The following is a 17,212-nucleotide window of genomic DNA, read 5'->3' on the forward strand; positions in this document are numbered from 1 at the left end:
TGCCTGGCACATGTGATCTCTAAGCAGAATCCCTCCCGTGCATCATCTGGAGTCCCAGTACCCGTGTCTAGATTAAGAATCTACATGGACAGCAATCTGCTTCTCTGAATACACACTAACTGCCGTCTCCAACACTTGCGAGGGTACACAAGCTTATATGTGCACGCACACATGCACAAACACACACACACACAAACACACACACACATACTGAAGTCTTCATAAGCCACTTCTTACTCTTGCTCATCCAAGCATCACTTACTGCAAAATCCCACCTTTTAAAGAAAAGCAAGGAGAAAACCATGGACAAGTTACAGAAGAAATTCTGTAAGCTAAATGGTTTTAGTCACTGCCTTGCAAGGTATGCTTTTAAAATATTAATGAAATCATTAGTATTAATTTAGACCTAGTTGTTCTGACCCAGGAGAAAAGACGAAGGACAGAAAACAAACAAAGAAATTCAGAGCCCTCACAAAAACAGGAAGGTGTGCTCATTATTTCTTGACCTGACTTCTTGGCTTAGGTTGTCACGCTAATGTGACTCTCGTCCCATCACTTAACTAATTGATTAAAGGAGGACAAGCAGCCTAAGAAAAAGAGTTTCTACACAGGAAAAAAACATCATTAGAGCAAACAGACAGACTACAGAATGGGGGAAAGCTCTCACTAGCTATACTTCAGACAGGTTAGTATATAGGATAAATAAAGAACTACAAAAATTAAATACCAAAAAAATCCTGCCAGCTAATAAATGGCCCACTAAGATAAACAGACAGATCTCAAAAGAAGAAACACAAATGGCTATTGAGTATTTTTAAAAGGGTTCAATATCACTAGCCATCAGGGCAATACAAATTAAAACTATTTGGAGATTCCGTCTCCCCCAGTTAGAGTGGTGATCAGTCAGGATACAGACAGCAAACGCTGGTGAGGATGTAGGGGAAGAGGAACTCATTCTTGCTGCTAGTGGGTGTGCCGACTAGTGAAGCCATTGTGGAAACCAGCATGGAGGGCCCTTGACAAGTTAAAGCTAGAACTACCCTCTGACCCGGTCATACCACTCGTGAGCATCACCTCAAGGACCCTGCATCCTACCATAGAGACCTGTACCTCCATGTTCACTGCTGCTCTCCTGGCAACAGTGAGAATAAGTGGAGGCAGCACAGATGCCCATCAGCAGATGATGGACACGGGAAAATGTGGCCTATACATGATTGGGTTTTATTCAATCTTCAAGAAAAAATGAAATCCTAAAGTATTCAAGAAAAGTGACCCTGGAAAGTTGACTGTTAAGTTCTGTACCTTAGACTCAGAAAGGCAAATATTACATATATTTTACATATATGTATTACATATATATGTTCATATATATATAAGTGGGTGTGAGTGTGCATATAGGCTATGAAACTCACAAGGAGAGACACAAGAGAGGATAAAGAGGTCTTGAAGAAGGGGTTGGGGAAGAACAGGAAAGCAACGGGGCCACTGGAGATAGAAGGATACAAGGGTGGTAGGGAGATGAGGAAGAAGTGGGGAGAAATCACTTAACCAGAATTGTTCGAAAAATGCTACCAAGAAGCCCAGTGCTTTGCATGCTAATTAGAAAGATATTTTTTTAAAGTTGACCAGACAACCCAGGAATTTGGACTGAGTTAAAGACTTCTTTCTGTAATTAATACTAGGAAGACACGTACCCTTGAGAATGTCAAAGCACTATGACTCATTTTGTTTCCAGAGAATGTGACAGGGACGGGAGGGCATGGTGTTGACAGAGGACCGTGGTCCCGAAGACCGTGTGTTTCTTTGGATGGCTTCCAGACTCAGCATTTATGTTCCCTTTATAACATTGGCTTTATGTTGCTGTGATAAACACCATGACCATAAGCAACTGGAGGGCAGGCAGGGTTTATCTGGCTTGCTGGTTACAGTCCACCATCAAGTCCACAGCAGGAGCCTGGAGGCAGGAGCTGTAGCAGAGACCACAGAGGAACACTTCTCACTGACTTGCTTCAGGCTCACACTTGAGCTAACTGTGAGATAACTCAGACCCGCCCGCCTAGGGATGATGATGCTGCCCATAGTGGAGACTACATCAACCAGCAATCAGAGACTGCCCCTGGACACACCCACAGACCAACAGGATAGAGACAATTCTTCAGTTGAGGTTTATCTCCTCCCAAGTGTGTCAAGTTGACAGCAAAACTAACAGAGATAGTTGGTTTATCTTGTTGGCTCATGTTGAAATATTCGGTCCCTCAACCAGATTTGAGAGCTTGGCTATGAAGGACAGGTGTTCCATCTTTGTCTTCCCTTGGTGAAAAGACTCATGGTTATCTAAGTCATGTTGGTCAATTACTCTCCTAATGAAGGAACCCTCCCACCTCAGTGAGGTCAGTTCCAAGGATGACTCAAAGTTTTGAAGTTCTTGAGTAGATATCGGAAACGCTGAGATGAGACTCTTCTAGACTCTTCTGGGAGCCAGGGTGGAATGGAGCCTTTCATAACATACACATGAAAACTACTGCTCTGGTTTCTTCCGTGGTGTAAGCTTCACACCATAGAGCATAAGTCACTAGGAAAAATGGGAATCTTACCCATTTTTGAAAAAAAAAATGAAAAAAATAAAAATCTGCAGTGAGTTTTACCTAAGCATTTGACTTAATTTTTTAAATTTAAGGTCCAGTTAGGCAGAGGGCTGAATGAGATGTAATTCTTTCTTTGTAATTACTGGGGGTACTCGAACTGGCTCCATGGAAACATTTCCATTTGTATGCACGGAGCGAGGGCAACTCAGCTGTTCCTTAAAACGCAATTTTCAAAAATTGCCCCAGTGCTGAAACTTGCCTCAGATCATGTCACTTCTTATCAATTTTCATCTAAAGAATTCTCCTTTTAAGCTGGCTCACTGAAGGCAAAGGCAGTTGAGTTCATCTTGTTGAAAATATTTTTTAAAAGAAGACATAATCTTGATTATTTTTTCCTTTACAAAAATAATTTTAAGTTCTTATGTCTGTCTGTACATGTATCCACCCACCCACAGACCTCTCTAAATGACAATAATGGAAGAAAAGAATGGCACCCAGAGAAATGGCCCAGCAGATAAGCATGCTCTCAAAGGCCTTGATGACATAGCTGATCCCTGAGAATCACACGGCGGTCGGGGGGGGGGGGGGGAGATGGCTCCCTGAATCTGTTCTCTGACCACATGTGAGCTATGTCACATGTCCCCCCCATAAATACACAAAAATGTAATTAAAAAATCATCAAAAAAGAAGAAAAGAGAAGGGAAAAAAAAGACTCAACTTATCAGAGCATTGGGACCTGAGTGCTCACTTGGAATCTTGGATACAAGAGATTCTGAGGCTTAATTAGAATGTTGAATCTCTTCAGTCTAATTAGCGTTTTAGAAGCCCTGGGTCAAGGTCTTATTAGCACAATAGAAAAACATTAGAATACATGTGTTCTCGAGAAGTTTTCATCCAGTCGAGAAAATGAGATATAGAAACCAGAAAAGGACAGTGCGCCAGCAAAGACAATTAGCTGCTGAAGTTTACCAGGACGATAAGCCTGGAAAAAAAGAAAACAAGCCAGACAGCTGACCCAAGGCTTCTGGTTCACAACGAAAATGAGGCTGCTCTGTGAAAGCAGAAAGGAGGCCTGCGGGGTTGGTGACAGATGGAGAAAACACAGAGGCACCAAGTCTGTGGGGAGGATGGCAGGCAGAAGGTCCTACTGCGGTCCAGGGCAAGCTTTGGGAGCAGCAGGGTCCCCAGGCTCACGTCCTTCAGGGTGCGCTATAGACAGATTTGAACACAAAGCTCCCCCCCACACACACACTCAGAGAATGGCAAACAGGAAGGGGATGATTTTAAGGGCCAGAGTACTCCACATACAGCTTGAACAATCTAGTCCCCCCTCCCGCACATGCATGTGTGTGGGTGTATGTCTGTGTGTGTGTGTGTGTGTGTTTGTGTGCGTGAGTGTGTGGGGGTAGGGGTGGGGAGAGGTGTATGTGTGTGTGTTTAGAAGTCAGAGCTGGATGTCTTCCTGTCTCACTCTCTATATTATTTTTTGAGACAGGGTCTCTCACTGCACCTGATTTGATGGATAGGCAGGCTAAGGGACATGTCCCAGGGGTCCGCCTGTCTCACTTCCCCATCTCTGGGACGGCAGACATAGACTGCCACAGTCAGCACTGGACAGGAGTTCTGGGAATCTAAACCCAGGTTCTCATGCTTGCCTGGCAAGCGCTTTGCAGAGTTCCTTTTCTCCACTGAGGAACACAGAAAGCTGAACTCGCGATGAAATATGGAAATGTCCTGAGATCGCTGAGGAGAGCATGCTCAGCAGTCATTTGTGTGGTGCTGAAGCTCGCCCTGACTTTATGGGTGCTCAGTGCCCTTCCCTGGCTGTAGTTAACTACCAAACCTAGTAAAACCGGGAAATGCGGTCCACACTAAAATGAGTACACTCTGTCCTAAACAACATGAGTGTAATGTTAAGAGGACAAAAATCACGGGCAAAAGCGGTGAGAACGGTCGGAAACATGAAGACGGGAACGTGAGAGAGAAACCCGCACCGTGCCACTGTGACTGTTCGGAGAGATTTAAACAAGGATCTTCTCAGCATGCTAGTCAAAGCAAGAACTTTTACGTGCACTATTGAGTTTGAAAAGGGGTGTTTTGTCAAGACTTCAACCACACAGGACAAAGCACGGAGGAGGGGAACACTTTCCTGAATGAACACGTATTGACAGTGGCATTTCCTGGGCCCTGGCGATATGACTGTGCTTATTTATTTAATGTTTAAATTACTTTAAGGACTGAGATAAAAAAGAAAAAAAAAAGTCCACATTTACAAGTACCACTGCAGGACTCTGGAGATCCCAGAACCCCTCAGGGGCTTGTTATCCTGGACCAGGAGCAGAATGACTGTCGCAGAGAAACAGTAAAAACTCCGTAGATAAACCGCTATAAAGGTCTCAGGTGTTAGAAGCTCTGTGGGCAAACCACAAGGATAAGAGGAGGAATTCCCAAACATGAGAAGGTTGTAAAAGTGGCAGTGGACTCCTCCCTTAAATGCGTGGCTGTTTGGCCAGCATCATTCCCAATTTTTGTTGTGTATCAGAATCATATGAGAAATTACTAAATGAAAATGGAGTCTTCCCAACCTCCACACTTGGCTGCATCATCATCATCTTCATCTTCATCTTAGCCACAGCTCCTTTGAGAAGTCACATCTCAAGCTTTCCTGTATGCATCAGAACTCAGGTGGTTTTTACGCATTAGATTCCTGGATATGTATGCATGTATGTATGTATGGATGGATGTATGGATACGTCTATGAGTATATGTATGTATATGTATACACATATATGAATATGTATGTATGGAGAGATGTCTCAGTAGTTTAGAGCACATACTGCTCTTTCAGGGAACCAGAGTTCAGTTCCCAGCACCCACATTAGTTGGCTCACAGCCATAAGTAACAGCAGCTCCAAGAAGACATCTGATGCCTTCTTCTGGCCTCCTCAGGCACCTGTACACCTCCATGCATGTACATGTACAAGCAAGCACACACACACACACACACACACACACACACACAGACACATAAAACCTAAAAAAAGAACACAGGATTTTTTTTTTTTTAAAGACAGGGCCTCTCATTAAACCTTGGACCCACCAATCTGACTAGACTGGCTGGCCAGGGAGCTCAGAGATCCACCTACCTGCACCTCCCTCCCCTCACTCTCACCCCTCCCACCTCGCTGTGCTGAGGCTGCAGACACAGGTGGCCTTTCCCCAAGTTTTCACAGGAGTACTCCAGAATCAAACGCTGGTCTTCAGCCTGGGTGGCATGCACTTTACAGACTGAGATCTCAATTTTTAAAAAAAAAAACCATTATATTTTGTTTTGTGCCCTCTCTCTTTCTCTCATGCATGTGTGTGTGCGCTCATGAGTGTGTGTGCATGCATGTGTGCGTGCATGTGCTGTGTGTGTGTACGTGCATGTGTGCGTGCATGTGTGTGTGTGTGCACCATGGATAACATAACTTCTGAGGGTGGAGGTCAAAGGACAACTCTCAGGAGTCGGTTCTCTCCTTTCACCAAGCGCTCCAAGGATGGAATTCTGGTAGCTGTGGAAAGCAGCAAGTGTCTTCACCCACATAAGCTATCTTGCCAGACCCCCCAATCTTTTTTATTCTGACATTCCACTAATCGCTTCTCAGTTTTGGAAGCAGAAATATTGTTTTTTCTCTGTTTTAACCTAAACATGCATCTTTTTTGCTGCAAGCACAGTTTGGCCCCTGATGGATCAGAAGCTTGGGGCTCTTCTGTTCAGCACTCAAAGCCCACTAAAAGCAGGAGTTGGCCCACTGACTATATGGAAAAATCCCTCCCCACAACCACTCTCCAGGGCGAGCTCAGTGGAAGAGTTGAGTCACTGTGACTGGGAATAGTCAGAAAATATTGTTATCTGTGAATGGGGGATCAAACAACAGGGTCACAGCAGTATTTGAACTGGAGCATGATAAGGGGAACAATCCTCGATAGGACTGCATGAAATTGGTCTCTGGAGAGCTGTAACTTACAATCCAAAAGCCACGGAGGAACTTAGTCAAAATGACTATCCACGAAGCATGCAAGCCTATATGCATTCTCCCAGACTCGGGAGATGGAGAAACACCCCCCCCCCCGCCCTCTTTGGAGGCTGCACAGGACCTAGCGCAGTGCTGGGGACAACGAGCCAGGGGGCAGTAGCAATTCCTGAGGGAAACTGTAGATTTCCCTACTTCCTTGGGGGGCATGAAGGGACTTGTGTACTCCATGTGGGCACAGCTGAGATTACACCCACCAGGACACGGCCAAAGGCTCATTTTGTCCTTCTCCCAAGTCTGTGGAAAGTAGAGACACAGGAAGAAGCCCCCTCATGCCCCAACGAAACCAAGGAATACCCTATGTGAATTAAAGGCATGACATTTTCCAACACTAAACCCAGCCACACCTAAAAGAGGATTTTTAAAAAAAAAATCCTACAAGTAACTTTCTTAATAACTATAAAATAATTAAATCACAACATAAGCAATTAGTAATAATCAACATAAGTTAACTGGTGTGTGAAAGCTGTCGGCACCAACCTGGCGGGGTGGTTACCCCTTCCTCACATCAACTGCTAAGAACTGGGACTGAACTGTCTGTCCATCATAGCCAGGACACCTCAGATCTACCATGGACGACACAGGCTCTCTAAGACTCAGTTACCTTAGTTTTCATATGTGTGTATGTGTATGCATGTATATGTGTGTATGGTGTGGGAGGTCCTCCTGTCTATGTGTTGCTTTTGTTGGTTAATGAGTAAAGAACTGACTTGGCCTATAGCATGGGAGGAGGAAGGCAGAGTCAGAGGGAGAAGCCCTGGAGCCACCGTTGATGGACGCTGGGAACTTTAACTGGCAAGCCACAGCCACGTGGCGATACACAGATTAATACAAATGGGTTAAATTAAGATGTAAGAGTTAGCCAATAAGAAGCTAGAGCTAATGGGCCAAGCAGTGATTTAATTAGTATAGTTTCTGTGTGATTATTTTGGGTTTAAGCTAGGCAGGCGGCTGGGAACCAACAAGCTCTCTCCTCCAACATGTGTATACATGTGCATGTTTGTGTGTGTGTATGTGTATGTGTGTGCACGTGAGTGTGCGTGTACATGAAAGTCAGAAGACAACCCTTGAAAGTCAATACTTAGACACTGTCTATTTTTTTTTTAACAACAGAGTCTCTAACTGGCCTGGAACTCACCGAGTAGTTTGGGTGGTTGGCTGGTGAATGCAAGGACCTGCTTGCCTCTGACTCTTCAGTACTGAGATTACAAGTGTGCAGCGCCATGCCAGCTCTTTATATGTAGGTTCTGGGAGTTGAACCTGGGTCCTTGGGCTTACAAGGCAAGCAATGGGCTGACTGAGCCATCTCCCCAGAGCAGCTGCCTCATTTTCAACCCTATCTTGAAAAGCGGTGGTTGCTGCTCTCTGAGAGGATGTGGATAAAATTCTTGGCCAACCCAGGCACTTTTGAGTCCAAGTTTTGTTCTTAATAATCTGTTTGTTCACTGTACAAATATTTGCTGTGCTCAGTGCTGTGGTCTGAGTAGGAAACACCCCCCACAGGCCCATGTGTTGAAGGTCAAGTGTCTACTTGGCAGTGCCATTTTGGAGGTAGTAGAAACTTCAGGACTGGGTTGCAGGAAGTAGGTCCCTTGAGGATACAGAATTTGAGGGGTATCTGATCTGTGGCAGTATTCTGTCTCGATTTCTGGTTCCTGGCCACTATAGGATGATTAACTTCTGTCACGTGCTCCTGACACTAATGTGTCTTCCTTGTCTTAATGCCAAGTGACAGAGCCCTCTGACTTAACCATCTGCAACCAAAGGAAATGCCTCCCCCTTAAACTGTCTCCCTCAGGGATTTCTCATAGCAAGGAAAAATGACTAAAGCTCCCCAACTCTGCCTTACAGTGCTGTGACCGCAGGAGAGTGTCAGCAGGATGAAAGGTGAAGCCTCTGTAGTCAAGAAGCTCACGTTGCACAGTAGGGGTACAGGCGGAATCCCAGGTGGGGTGAAATGCCAGGAAGGAAGTGGGGGCATGGAAGCTGATGCCATCCTCCCCAGGGCTCTCTCCCATGGTCACGACACCAACTCATCAGCGCCCCCTAGCAGTGAACACTGCTTTCCTGGTTACCTGCACAGTGGAGTGCAGAAAGGCCACTGTGTAGAGCATGGGCTTCCACATGGGTAAGTTGCTGATGTCCAGAAGGTCTTGGTTGATTCCAGCGAACGTCCTTTTCAGGCCTGCCCGCACACCTTGGGGTGGTTCGTTTGTGAACTTGAGGGAAGTCTGTCGTGAGAAGCAGTTGTGTTAATGTTACAAAGTACTATAGGGGAACTGGGAAAGGGCTCAGTGGCTAAAACACTGGTTGCTCTTGCAGAGGACCTAGGTTCGGTTCCCAGCACCCATACAGTAGCTTACAACTGTCTGTGACTCCAACCTCAAAGGATCTAGTGCCCTCATCTGGTCTCCAAGGGCACTGCATGCATGTGATACATATAGTTTAAACAACCACACATATAAAATAAGTCAATTAATAAAGGAGAACTCATAGTATGCTAGGTAACAACATGCTTATGGCATAGAATATGTGGTCTGGAATTCAGCAGAGTAAAAGCCAATTACATTGATCAGAGGACAAACCCGATAAATTAATATGACCTTAGAACTCTCTTGTGATTTTACTATATCAGCCTGATTACCATAGCCAAGATTTATACACTCTGCTGTGTTCCTTCATTTACAAACTGTGTGACATTTATTTATTCTTTGGGTGGCCCAGCATATGCCACAGAACACACGTGGAGGTCAGAGGACACCTTGTTCTTTCCTTCCATCACACATGTTCTGAAGGTCAAACTCAAGTTGCTGGGCTTGGCAGCAAGTACTTTGATCCAGGGAACCATCTTGCCCTTCCCATTCATCCTTCAGTACTGTCAATCGTGAACTATATTGTGAACCTGGTTAATTCTTGGTAACAAACCTGGAGTAACGTAATTGGGAATCGGTCATGGGGCTCCGTGGTTATCCACACTCGGAAAGAATCCTCCATGGTCTCCGTGGTCAACAACGTCTCTAGTAATTCATCCATGAACTCTAGACCAAGGTGACAGTTTTGCAGTAACACCCAGCCACCCTGTATCCAAAAAAAAAGAGCCCATATTTATTTCTCATATGTTGTGATTATTTTACCAAAACAAAATGCACCATTTCAAAAATAAGTTTGATTATGGTATGATTGGTTTGAGTCTATATTTAATAATTAAAAAAAAAAAACCTATATGTCAACACTGTCATCTGCTCCTGGCCCAATCTGGAGACTTCGAGTCAAGTGGCTAACCACTGTGATGAAGTTGCATTCTGGCACCCCTAGCGCCTCAGAGATTAGAAATGAAAACTTGAGTGTGTGCGCCATCTAATGGTGAGGCTGGTAACTTGCACAGGCTTGATTAAGGTGAGAACCCACTCAACAGCACACCAAGAGGACAGCTTCACAGTCATCCATAAAAGTGCTTGTCACCTTCTGAAAGTCAGAGGTGATGTATGTGGTGGCGTTTGCTAGCCAAGCTCTAAATCATACTGTTTGTCATCCCTTTTCCCAGGGACTGCTGAAAATATGATTTATTAAGCTCCGCCTAAAGGGTTAAGTATAGCACCTTTTAACAGTAAGTCAGAGGCCATCACTCCCCTATGAAAACAAGACTATCAACTCGTTTGCTGAGTCAGTGCCAGGCTCTATACTTCAGGCTGGCCTTGAACTCACTCTGTAGCCTAGGCTACTCTTGAACTCCAACGTCTTTCTTCTAACCTCCAAATACTGAAATTACAGATACGCATCACTGTGCCCACTAAGTCAACATTTTAATATCTAGATGTAACTACAGTAGACTAGATAACTACATCTACAAACTGTTAAATACGGTAAATGCATGATAAGGTATTTAAACTGTGCCTTCAATTGGAAGGAAAAAAATCTGAGTCAGGCTGGCTTAAATAGCATAGAGGACGCATTGGGCTTATTGTGAGTTATAGAAGATGAAATTCAACATCATGGACACAGTGCTTTCTGGTCCTTTACTCAGCCTTCAGTTACATGAGATGTGTTTGAAATCTGAGGTTCCCAAGGTCACATTATGGCCACATTTGTATTTATTTTTTTTCTTTCAGATAATGCCATTGTGAGAAACAGATGTGGAAGTTACAAAAACTATCATCCCAAAGAAGATTAAAGTCAATGTAATATTTAAAAGTTTTCCTGCTCACTGAAACTTAAAAAAAAGGATCAATTTTTCCCAAAGTAGAACAGACAAATCACCCAAAAGGGTGGAAGATCTGACTCAAGTAGAAATAATTGTACATCATTGCCTTGATATATAAATTAAATAAAATTTATTATTGAATTTAATTAGGTGATAAAGATTAAGGCTTAGGGCACTTGGAAATTAATGGCCAGCTTGAAATTTTGATGACCTAAGTAGAGCTTTGGACCATTACCCCTCACTGGTCATTAATTCCCAGGGAAGAGCCGTGACAAAGTCGCCACAGACATGATGAGATCAAACACTTAAAAACAAACCAAGATTTCTACCTTACGTTTATAAATTATGCCCTTTCTTATTACAGCTGAGATGGCTATCTGCAAAAGCATTTCTAGAAAGTTAACGATCTGTGTATTTATTAGGCACATCAACTTCCTCTCAACATTCCACTTCAATAAAGATCATCATCAATACTTAAACAAAAAGTTCTTAACTATTTCTTATTTGCCTGAAATGATCCATTATCAAAAAACGAAAGCCCGCCTTTAACTGAGAATTGAAATTGAACAGCCCTGACTTGTTCCTTATATTAATAGTGACCATGAAATTCCAAGAAGGCTGGTGCTGTAACCTTAGGAACCAGATGTTGTGCCTAGACTGTAAACAGATAGATGGATGAAAAGATACAAAAAAAAAAAAAAAAAAAAGAGGTGAATGTGGACGATAGAAAACAAGAAGCTTGTAAAGGACACAGAAAACAGTCCTTTCTATAGAGCTGCAAGGAGGAAAACTGCCTTGAGACGTAAGGTTCACAGATGACCAAAGGTCTGACCATGCAACATGAATGGAAAATGAACATCAGAGGAAGGATGCTTCCAATTACTATCGCTTCCAAGGTAGACCAGATGGATGGAGGAATGGTAGTGCTTAAGTCAAAACAATGGTGGTTCCTGGTTGCATACCTGTTGCATGGACATCTGAATCAGTTTTCGAGCATGCACTTCTTGTCCTTGTCCCATTGAGATAGTTCTACATTCTGTAACACAAGAAGCTCACAATAACAAGATGCCAGTTTTACCATTGTCTCCTTCCCTCCTTTCGTCTAAGAAGGACCTGGCTTTCCATGGTGACAACACAGGTTGAACTTCAAAAGAGTGTATATGCATATACATGTGTATGTGCATGCATGTATGCATGTGTTTGGGTATCCATGCATGTATGTGCATGTGTTTATGTGTGCATATGTGATCGCATGTGTGTGTGTATGTCTAATTTAGGGGTATTTCATTTTGCCCTATTGATTTGTTTACTTGTTTTTAGCCAGTTGCACACTGGTTAAATTATTGCCATTTGTTAAAGCTTTAAAAATTTAAGAGCGTTCATTTCCAATTATTGTTTTTTCTTTTCAAGCTTCTGTGGCTATTCTTGTCCGTCTATGCTGATGATCTAATATCTTCCTGGGATCCAATTAGGGGAAAATGTTTGAATTTCACTTAGACTTATATTGGATTTACAGACTAATCTATAAAATATTGACACCTTTACAATATTGAATTCTAATGCTGGGAATCAGTTTTAATCCTATTTATTTGAATTAACTTTCCATGTCACTGAGAAAGTTTTATATTTTTCTTTAAATGGGTATTTTTTAAATGACCCATTTCATCTTTATTGCCAAGTTAATGGAATTTTTACATTTTATTTTTACAAGAAAGCACAATTGATTTTTTTAAAAAAATATTTATGTTGTGAGTAGCCACCTTGCTGAACTGTTCTATTAAGTAGGATAATTTTCAGTTGATTCATTTCTGGTTTGAGCTAGGCGATTACATTGTCTGAGAGTAATGGTGGCATTTTTGGTCCCTCCTTTTCGGTAGTTACATCTTTTATTTATGATTCTCACAATATGTTAGTTGTATCTTCCACCAGGATGTTTAATCACCATGGCAGTGGGCAGACATCTTTGTCTTGAGTCTGACTTTAATGGGTATGTCTCAGTTGTTCACCAGCGAGGCTGCTGCCAACGCCTCCAGCACACCAATCACTTCACAGGGTCTTCTGCTCCTAGCTTTGCAAAGTCAAATATGGATGCTGAACTTTTTAAAAAATGCTTTTACTGTCTTTAGTGTGTGTGTGTGTGTGTGTGTGTGTGTGTGTGTGTGTGTGTGTGTGCATGCCATGGTCTAAGTTTGGCAATCAGAGGACAACTTGTTGGAGTCGGTCATCACCTTCCACCTTTATGTGAGTTCCAGGGACTGAACTCAGATCATCAGGCTTGGCAGCAGACACTTTACCAGCTGAGCCCTCTTGCTGACCATAAAGTGCTTTCCTAATCTTTGCAAAGTAAATCAATCAACTCTGCAAGCATGGCTATAGCGACTTTATGTAGCAATGCCAATGACGCCCAGGCTCCCTGAGTATGAGGAGAGAATCAACGTTCCATTCACAGGACAGTGTCCCCATCCTTGTGCCCCACTGACTCTATCACTGCTGCCTTGCTTAGGTGCTATAAGTTCTTGCCATGGGATAATATTCCTTCTGTCTCCTATTGGTAATGAAGAAATAATCTCATATCAAGAACATGGTGCTTCTTTATAGGGGGTCCAGGCTGAAGAGAAGGCTCAATGGCTAAGAGGCTCAGTAGCTAACTTGCTACTTTTATAGAGGAGCCAAGTTCAGTCCCCAGAACCTACATCAGGCCGTTCACAAATGCCTGTAAGTCTCTTCTGGTACCCACATTCACCACACACACAAACACAAAATTAAAAATAAGATAACATCTTAAAGAACGCAGTGCTTTCTCCAGAATCTGTGCAGCTATGAACCTACGATCATTGTTTATTCCTACAGAATGTGGTTACAGCTGTCGCACATCCTGTTAGGTTACGTTCACATCTGTCTTCTCCAGCTGTACTCTGCTTAGCCCCAAACCTCTGAATGACTCATTACTAACTTGTTATTGAGCGAAAGCATGAACAAATGAATCCCTGGCCATCAGACATTTCAATAATGGTTCTAGTTTTTCAGATTATAACAAAATACACTTTGGTGTCATTTTATATAAACGTGGCAGCAGTGCATGATGGCTCCTTATCACTCTTGTATCCTGCTGTCCACCAGCACAGCCATCTGCTGATGAAACAGTCTGAGAAAGATACAGCTTTCTCATGGTCTGCTCCGAGACACCTGTGTCTCAGGTACAAATGGACAAAAGGGGGGGAAAAGTTTATGTTTTAAATATAGCTTTGTTTCATAGACAATTTTCCTCTTCTCTTTCTTTCTTTTTAGACAGGGTCTCACTATGTAATCCTGGCAGGCCTGAGACTCACTCTGTAGACCAGGGTAGCCTTGAACTCACAGAGATCTGCCTGCCTCTACCTCCCAAATGCTGGATTAAAGGTGTGCACCACTGAGCCTGGTCACAGATTCTTCTCTAAGAATCACCCGTGAGAGGTGATATTCAGAGCAAGCATGGGTGTGCTGTTAAACTTCATAAACAAAGGGTCAGTCATACCCAACTTCAGTTTTTTGGCCAGGGCATCAATCTGGATGGTAGGGTCTGAGCCCATGGACAGGAAACAGATCAGAGGCGTATGTGTATCGCTTTCTTCCCACGTCTTCTCCAGATTTAGGATAACTGGCTCAGTGTACTTCTCCTCCAGAGAGTCCGCGATGTATTTTCTTGCTTGAAAAACGGTGCGGTCTGGGCACCAAGATCTTGAAATGAAGAAAAAATTAGAGGAAGTAAGTTCAACATGCTCCCCCTCTGTCTCTATGTAATTCTGAAGGTGAAAAGGCCATGCGTTTAATTAACAAAGGGACAGCAGGCACATCCTCCCTTCCGCAGGGCTGTATGAGAGGGGTGGCAAGCTTTGCTATCCCTGGATGAGCACAGATTTAATCGTGTGAGGGGCTGGTGTCCGGTACTGGCAGGGAGCTGGGGAGAGTCAGTAACAACAGAGTGTCCTCTGCCAGCCCCAGTTCACGATGGGTGTGCCAAAGGGCCAGAAGTAAGCTATCAGCAAGCAACTGGTTTGAACAGTTTGTGTGTCACACACCCTAACAAGTTCAACACACATAGGACACATCACATAAATAAAAGCCAGACAGTTATCGTTTAGATTGGAGATCCGCGGTCTCTCAAGCAGACTCTCACTAATAACACTGTTCATGTGACATGGGTCCAATGTTAAAATGGTTGGTATAAGACAAATGGCTTATTTCAGTGAAAACAAGTAACCCTTTCATACTCTACTGAGCAGGGGGTCACTACTGCGGCCACCCTGGTCACTGTCATGGGTGACAACAGTCAGCAAACAGCATTCCCAATGGCAAGCTCAGGTACGCTACAGTAGGAAGCAAAACTGCCCTAAATAATCCACCTCTTTTTGATATTCATATTCTGTGGTGTGTGTGTGTGTGTGTGTGTGTGTGTGTGCTTGTGCACAAGCCAGAGCAAGAGAGTGGAGATCAGAGGATAACTTGCTGGAGCTGGTTCTTCCACAGTGTGGGTCCGGGGACTCAAACCTCTGGCAGCAAGCACTTTTACCCAATGAACCATCCCACCAGCCCACGTTCCGTTTCTTTTTTCTTTTTTTTTTTACAGAGGTAAATTCAATAATGAATGATCCACCCACGATCAAATGGATAAAAGAGACATAAAAACATTATCTTTCCCGCTTTCTCTGAAAGCCCTACTGCTAATACATTGTTGAAATAGACCTCTCTCCGGCTATCATTTATTGTCAAGGAACTGCAGGGCTGCGTCCCCATACAATGCACAGAACAGCGGGGAACGCGATGATGTTGACTGCCGGGGTCAGACTTGTGATGAGGTCCAGTGAGTGATGCTTCCAGATCTCGATGGCCCTGTGCTCACCTGATGAGCAGAAGCTTGCGGCAGGTATCCAGGGAATCATTATATCCATCAGGGATGATCTCCTCCTCCGGGGAGTCTTTATCGAACCAGCTTTTCCACCCCTTCTCATTCCGAGATATCTAAGAGTAACAAGCCAATAACTAAGTAGCAGGACTGCATGAGATCGGGATGAACCAGACCTTCCAAAGGACCCCAGAGAGCTACTCTTGCTGGTTCTTGGCTTACAAAGCAAAACAACCCCACTATTGTCTACAATGACCTGAATAACATAGAAACAGTGTTACTGTTGCTTTCAGTTTTGCTAGTCGCCTTCCTGTGTTGTTCACTACAGTTAGAATAATGTATCCGTGACACAAACAGTTATAGCAAGGCTTCTCAGTCATGACACTTTATTGACACTTGGGGATGGACATTTTTATGAAGTGCAGGGCTGTCCTCGGTGTGGTAGTGTAACTGGCACGAGAAACACTTGTGTCCCTTTGTGGTTAACATATTCAAACCACAGGTCCCTAGAAGTTGGAATTCCACCCAGGAATCTCATGCTAGAAGAAAGGGCCAAGGCCCTGGGAGCAGCCAGAGGACTGTGCCTCATGAAGAATGGTTTGCGACTTGTCTTAGGCTACCTTGCATCAGAGACTGGAGCTGGCACAATGGAGGATTCAGTGACAGCAGAATGTCACCGTGAGCCTGCCTGCTTACTCGGGCATGCCTCTTGACTCCCCACAGATTAAACCTGAACCCCGGGTCACACCTGCAAAGTCAGATTGAGAGCAGGGAGTCACCAGATCTCTGCGAGATCTCTTTGTCCCTCTTTCCAGTGCGGCTGCATTGAATCTCATTTTTTTGCTTTTCACTATTAATTGGTCTCTTTAATTGGCTTACTGGGACAGGCAGTTGAGCCTGTGAGGACAGGCTCTAACCCTAATCTCGTTGGTAACAGTAAGCGTGCTTCACAGCATCTCCGTTCTCTACCCACTAGATGCCAGTAGCATCCCTGCCTTCGAGTCGGAATGATCGGAAATGTCTCCAGACACTGCCACATACCCTGCTGGGGGTGGCACAAAATTACTCTCCACTGAGAACCACGGATGTGGACCAATTCCCCTGAACACTGATCTCTATTTAAAAATAGCAAGAGAAGCCAAAAATCCAAACTTTCATTTTCCTAGCAAGACATTAAAGCTGAGAGCAGGAGAAGTTTCTCCGAGGGGGTCTCAAGTAGCTGCTCATCGGAATGCATGCAGGGGACCTGGGGGTGCAGGAGCATTAAAAGGTGCCCCTGCTGCCCAAGTGCCATTGAGTCTAATTATAAACCCTGTGCTGCTGAGTCTGTCTCATAACCCTCAGGAGCCGCCAGGCTGGGGTACTCAAGATGGTTTGTCAGCGTTTTTGAGAAATCTACAGTGAGCATTAAAAGCGGACAGCAGAAGTTCACCTCTCAGATCCTATGCGCCAGACCTACGGACTGAAC

General features: G+C 43.9%; 1 protein-coding gene across 2 annotated transcripts in view; it reads right to left on the reverse strand.

The window, feature by feature from the left end:
* Positions 1 to 17,212, reverse strand: part of Dnah8 (dynein axonemal heavy chain 8) — a 225,873-nt gene that overhangs the window by 46,555 nt on the left and 162,106 nt on the right. For both annotated transcript variants that reach the window (XM_057794552.1, XM_057794553.1), the window contains 5 exons: positions 15,742 to 15,860; positions 14,377 to 14,579; positions 11,825 to 11,898; positions 9,587 to 9,739; positions 8,737 to 8,892 (listed from right to left, as the gene is read on the reverse strand). In XM_057794552.1, the coding sequence (XP_057650535.1) occupies positions 8,737 to 8,892; positions 9,587 to 9,739; positions 11,825 to 11,898; positions 14,377 to 14,579; positions 15,742 to 15,860 (705 nt within the window). The remainder of the gene's footprint in view (positions 1 to 8,736; positions 8,893 to 9,586; positions 9,740 to 11,824; positions 11,899 to 14,376; positions 14,580 to 15,741; positions 15,861 to 17,212) is intronic.

Source organism: Chionomys nivalis, chromosome 19 (genome assembly GCF_950005125.1).
Source record: "Chionomys nivalis chromosome 19, mChiNiv1.1, whole genome shotgun sequence".
NCBI classification, from domain to species: Eukaryota; Metazoa; Chordata; class Mammalia; order Rodentia; family Cricetidae; genus Chionomys; species Chionomys nivalis.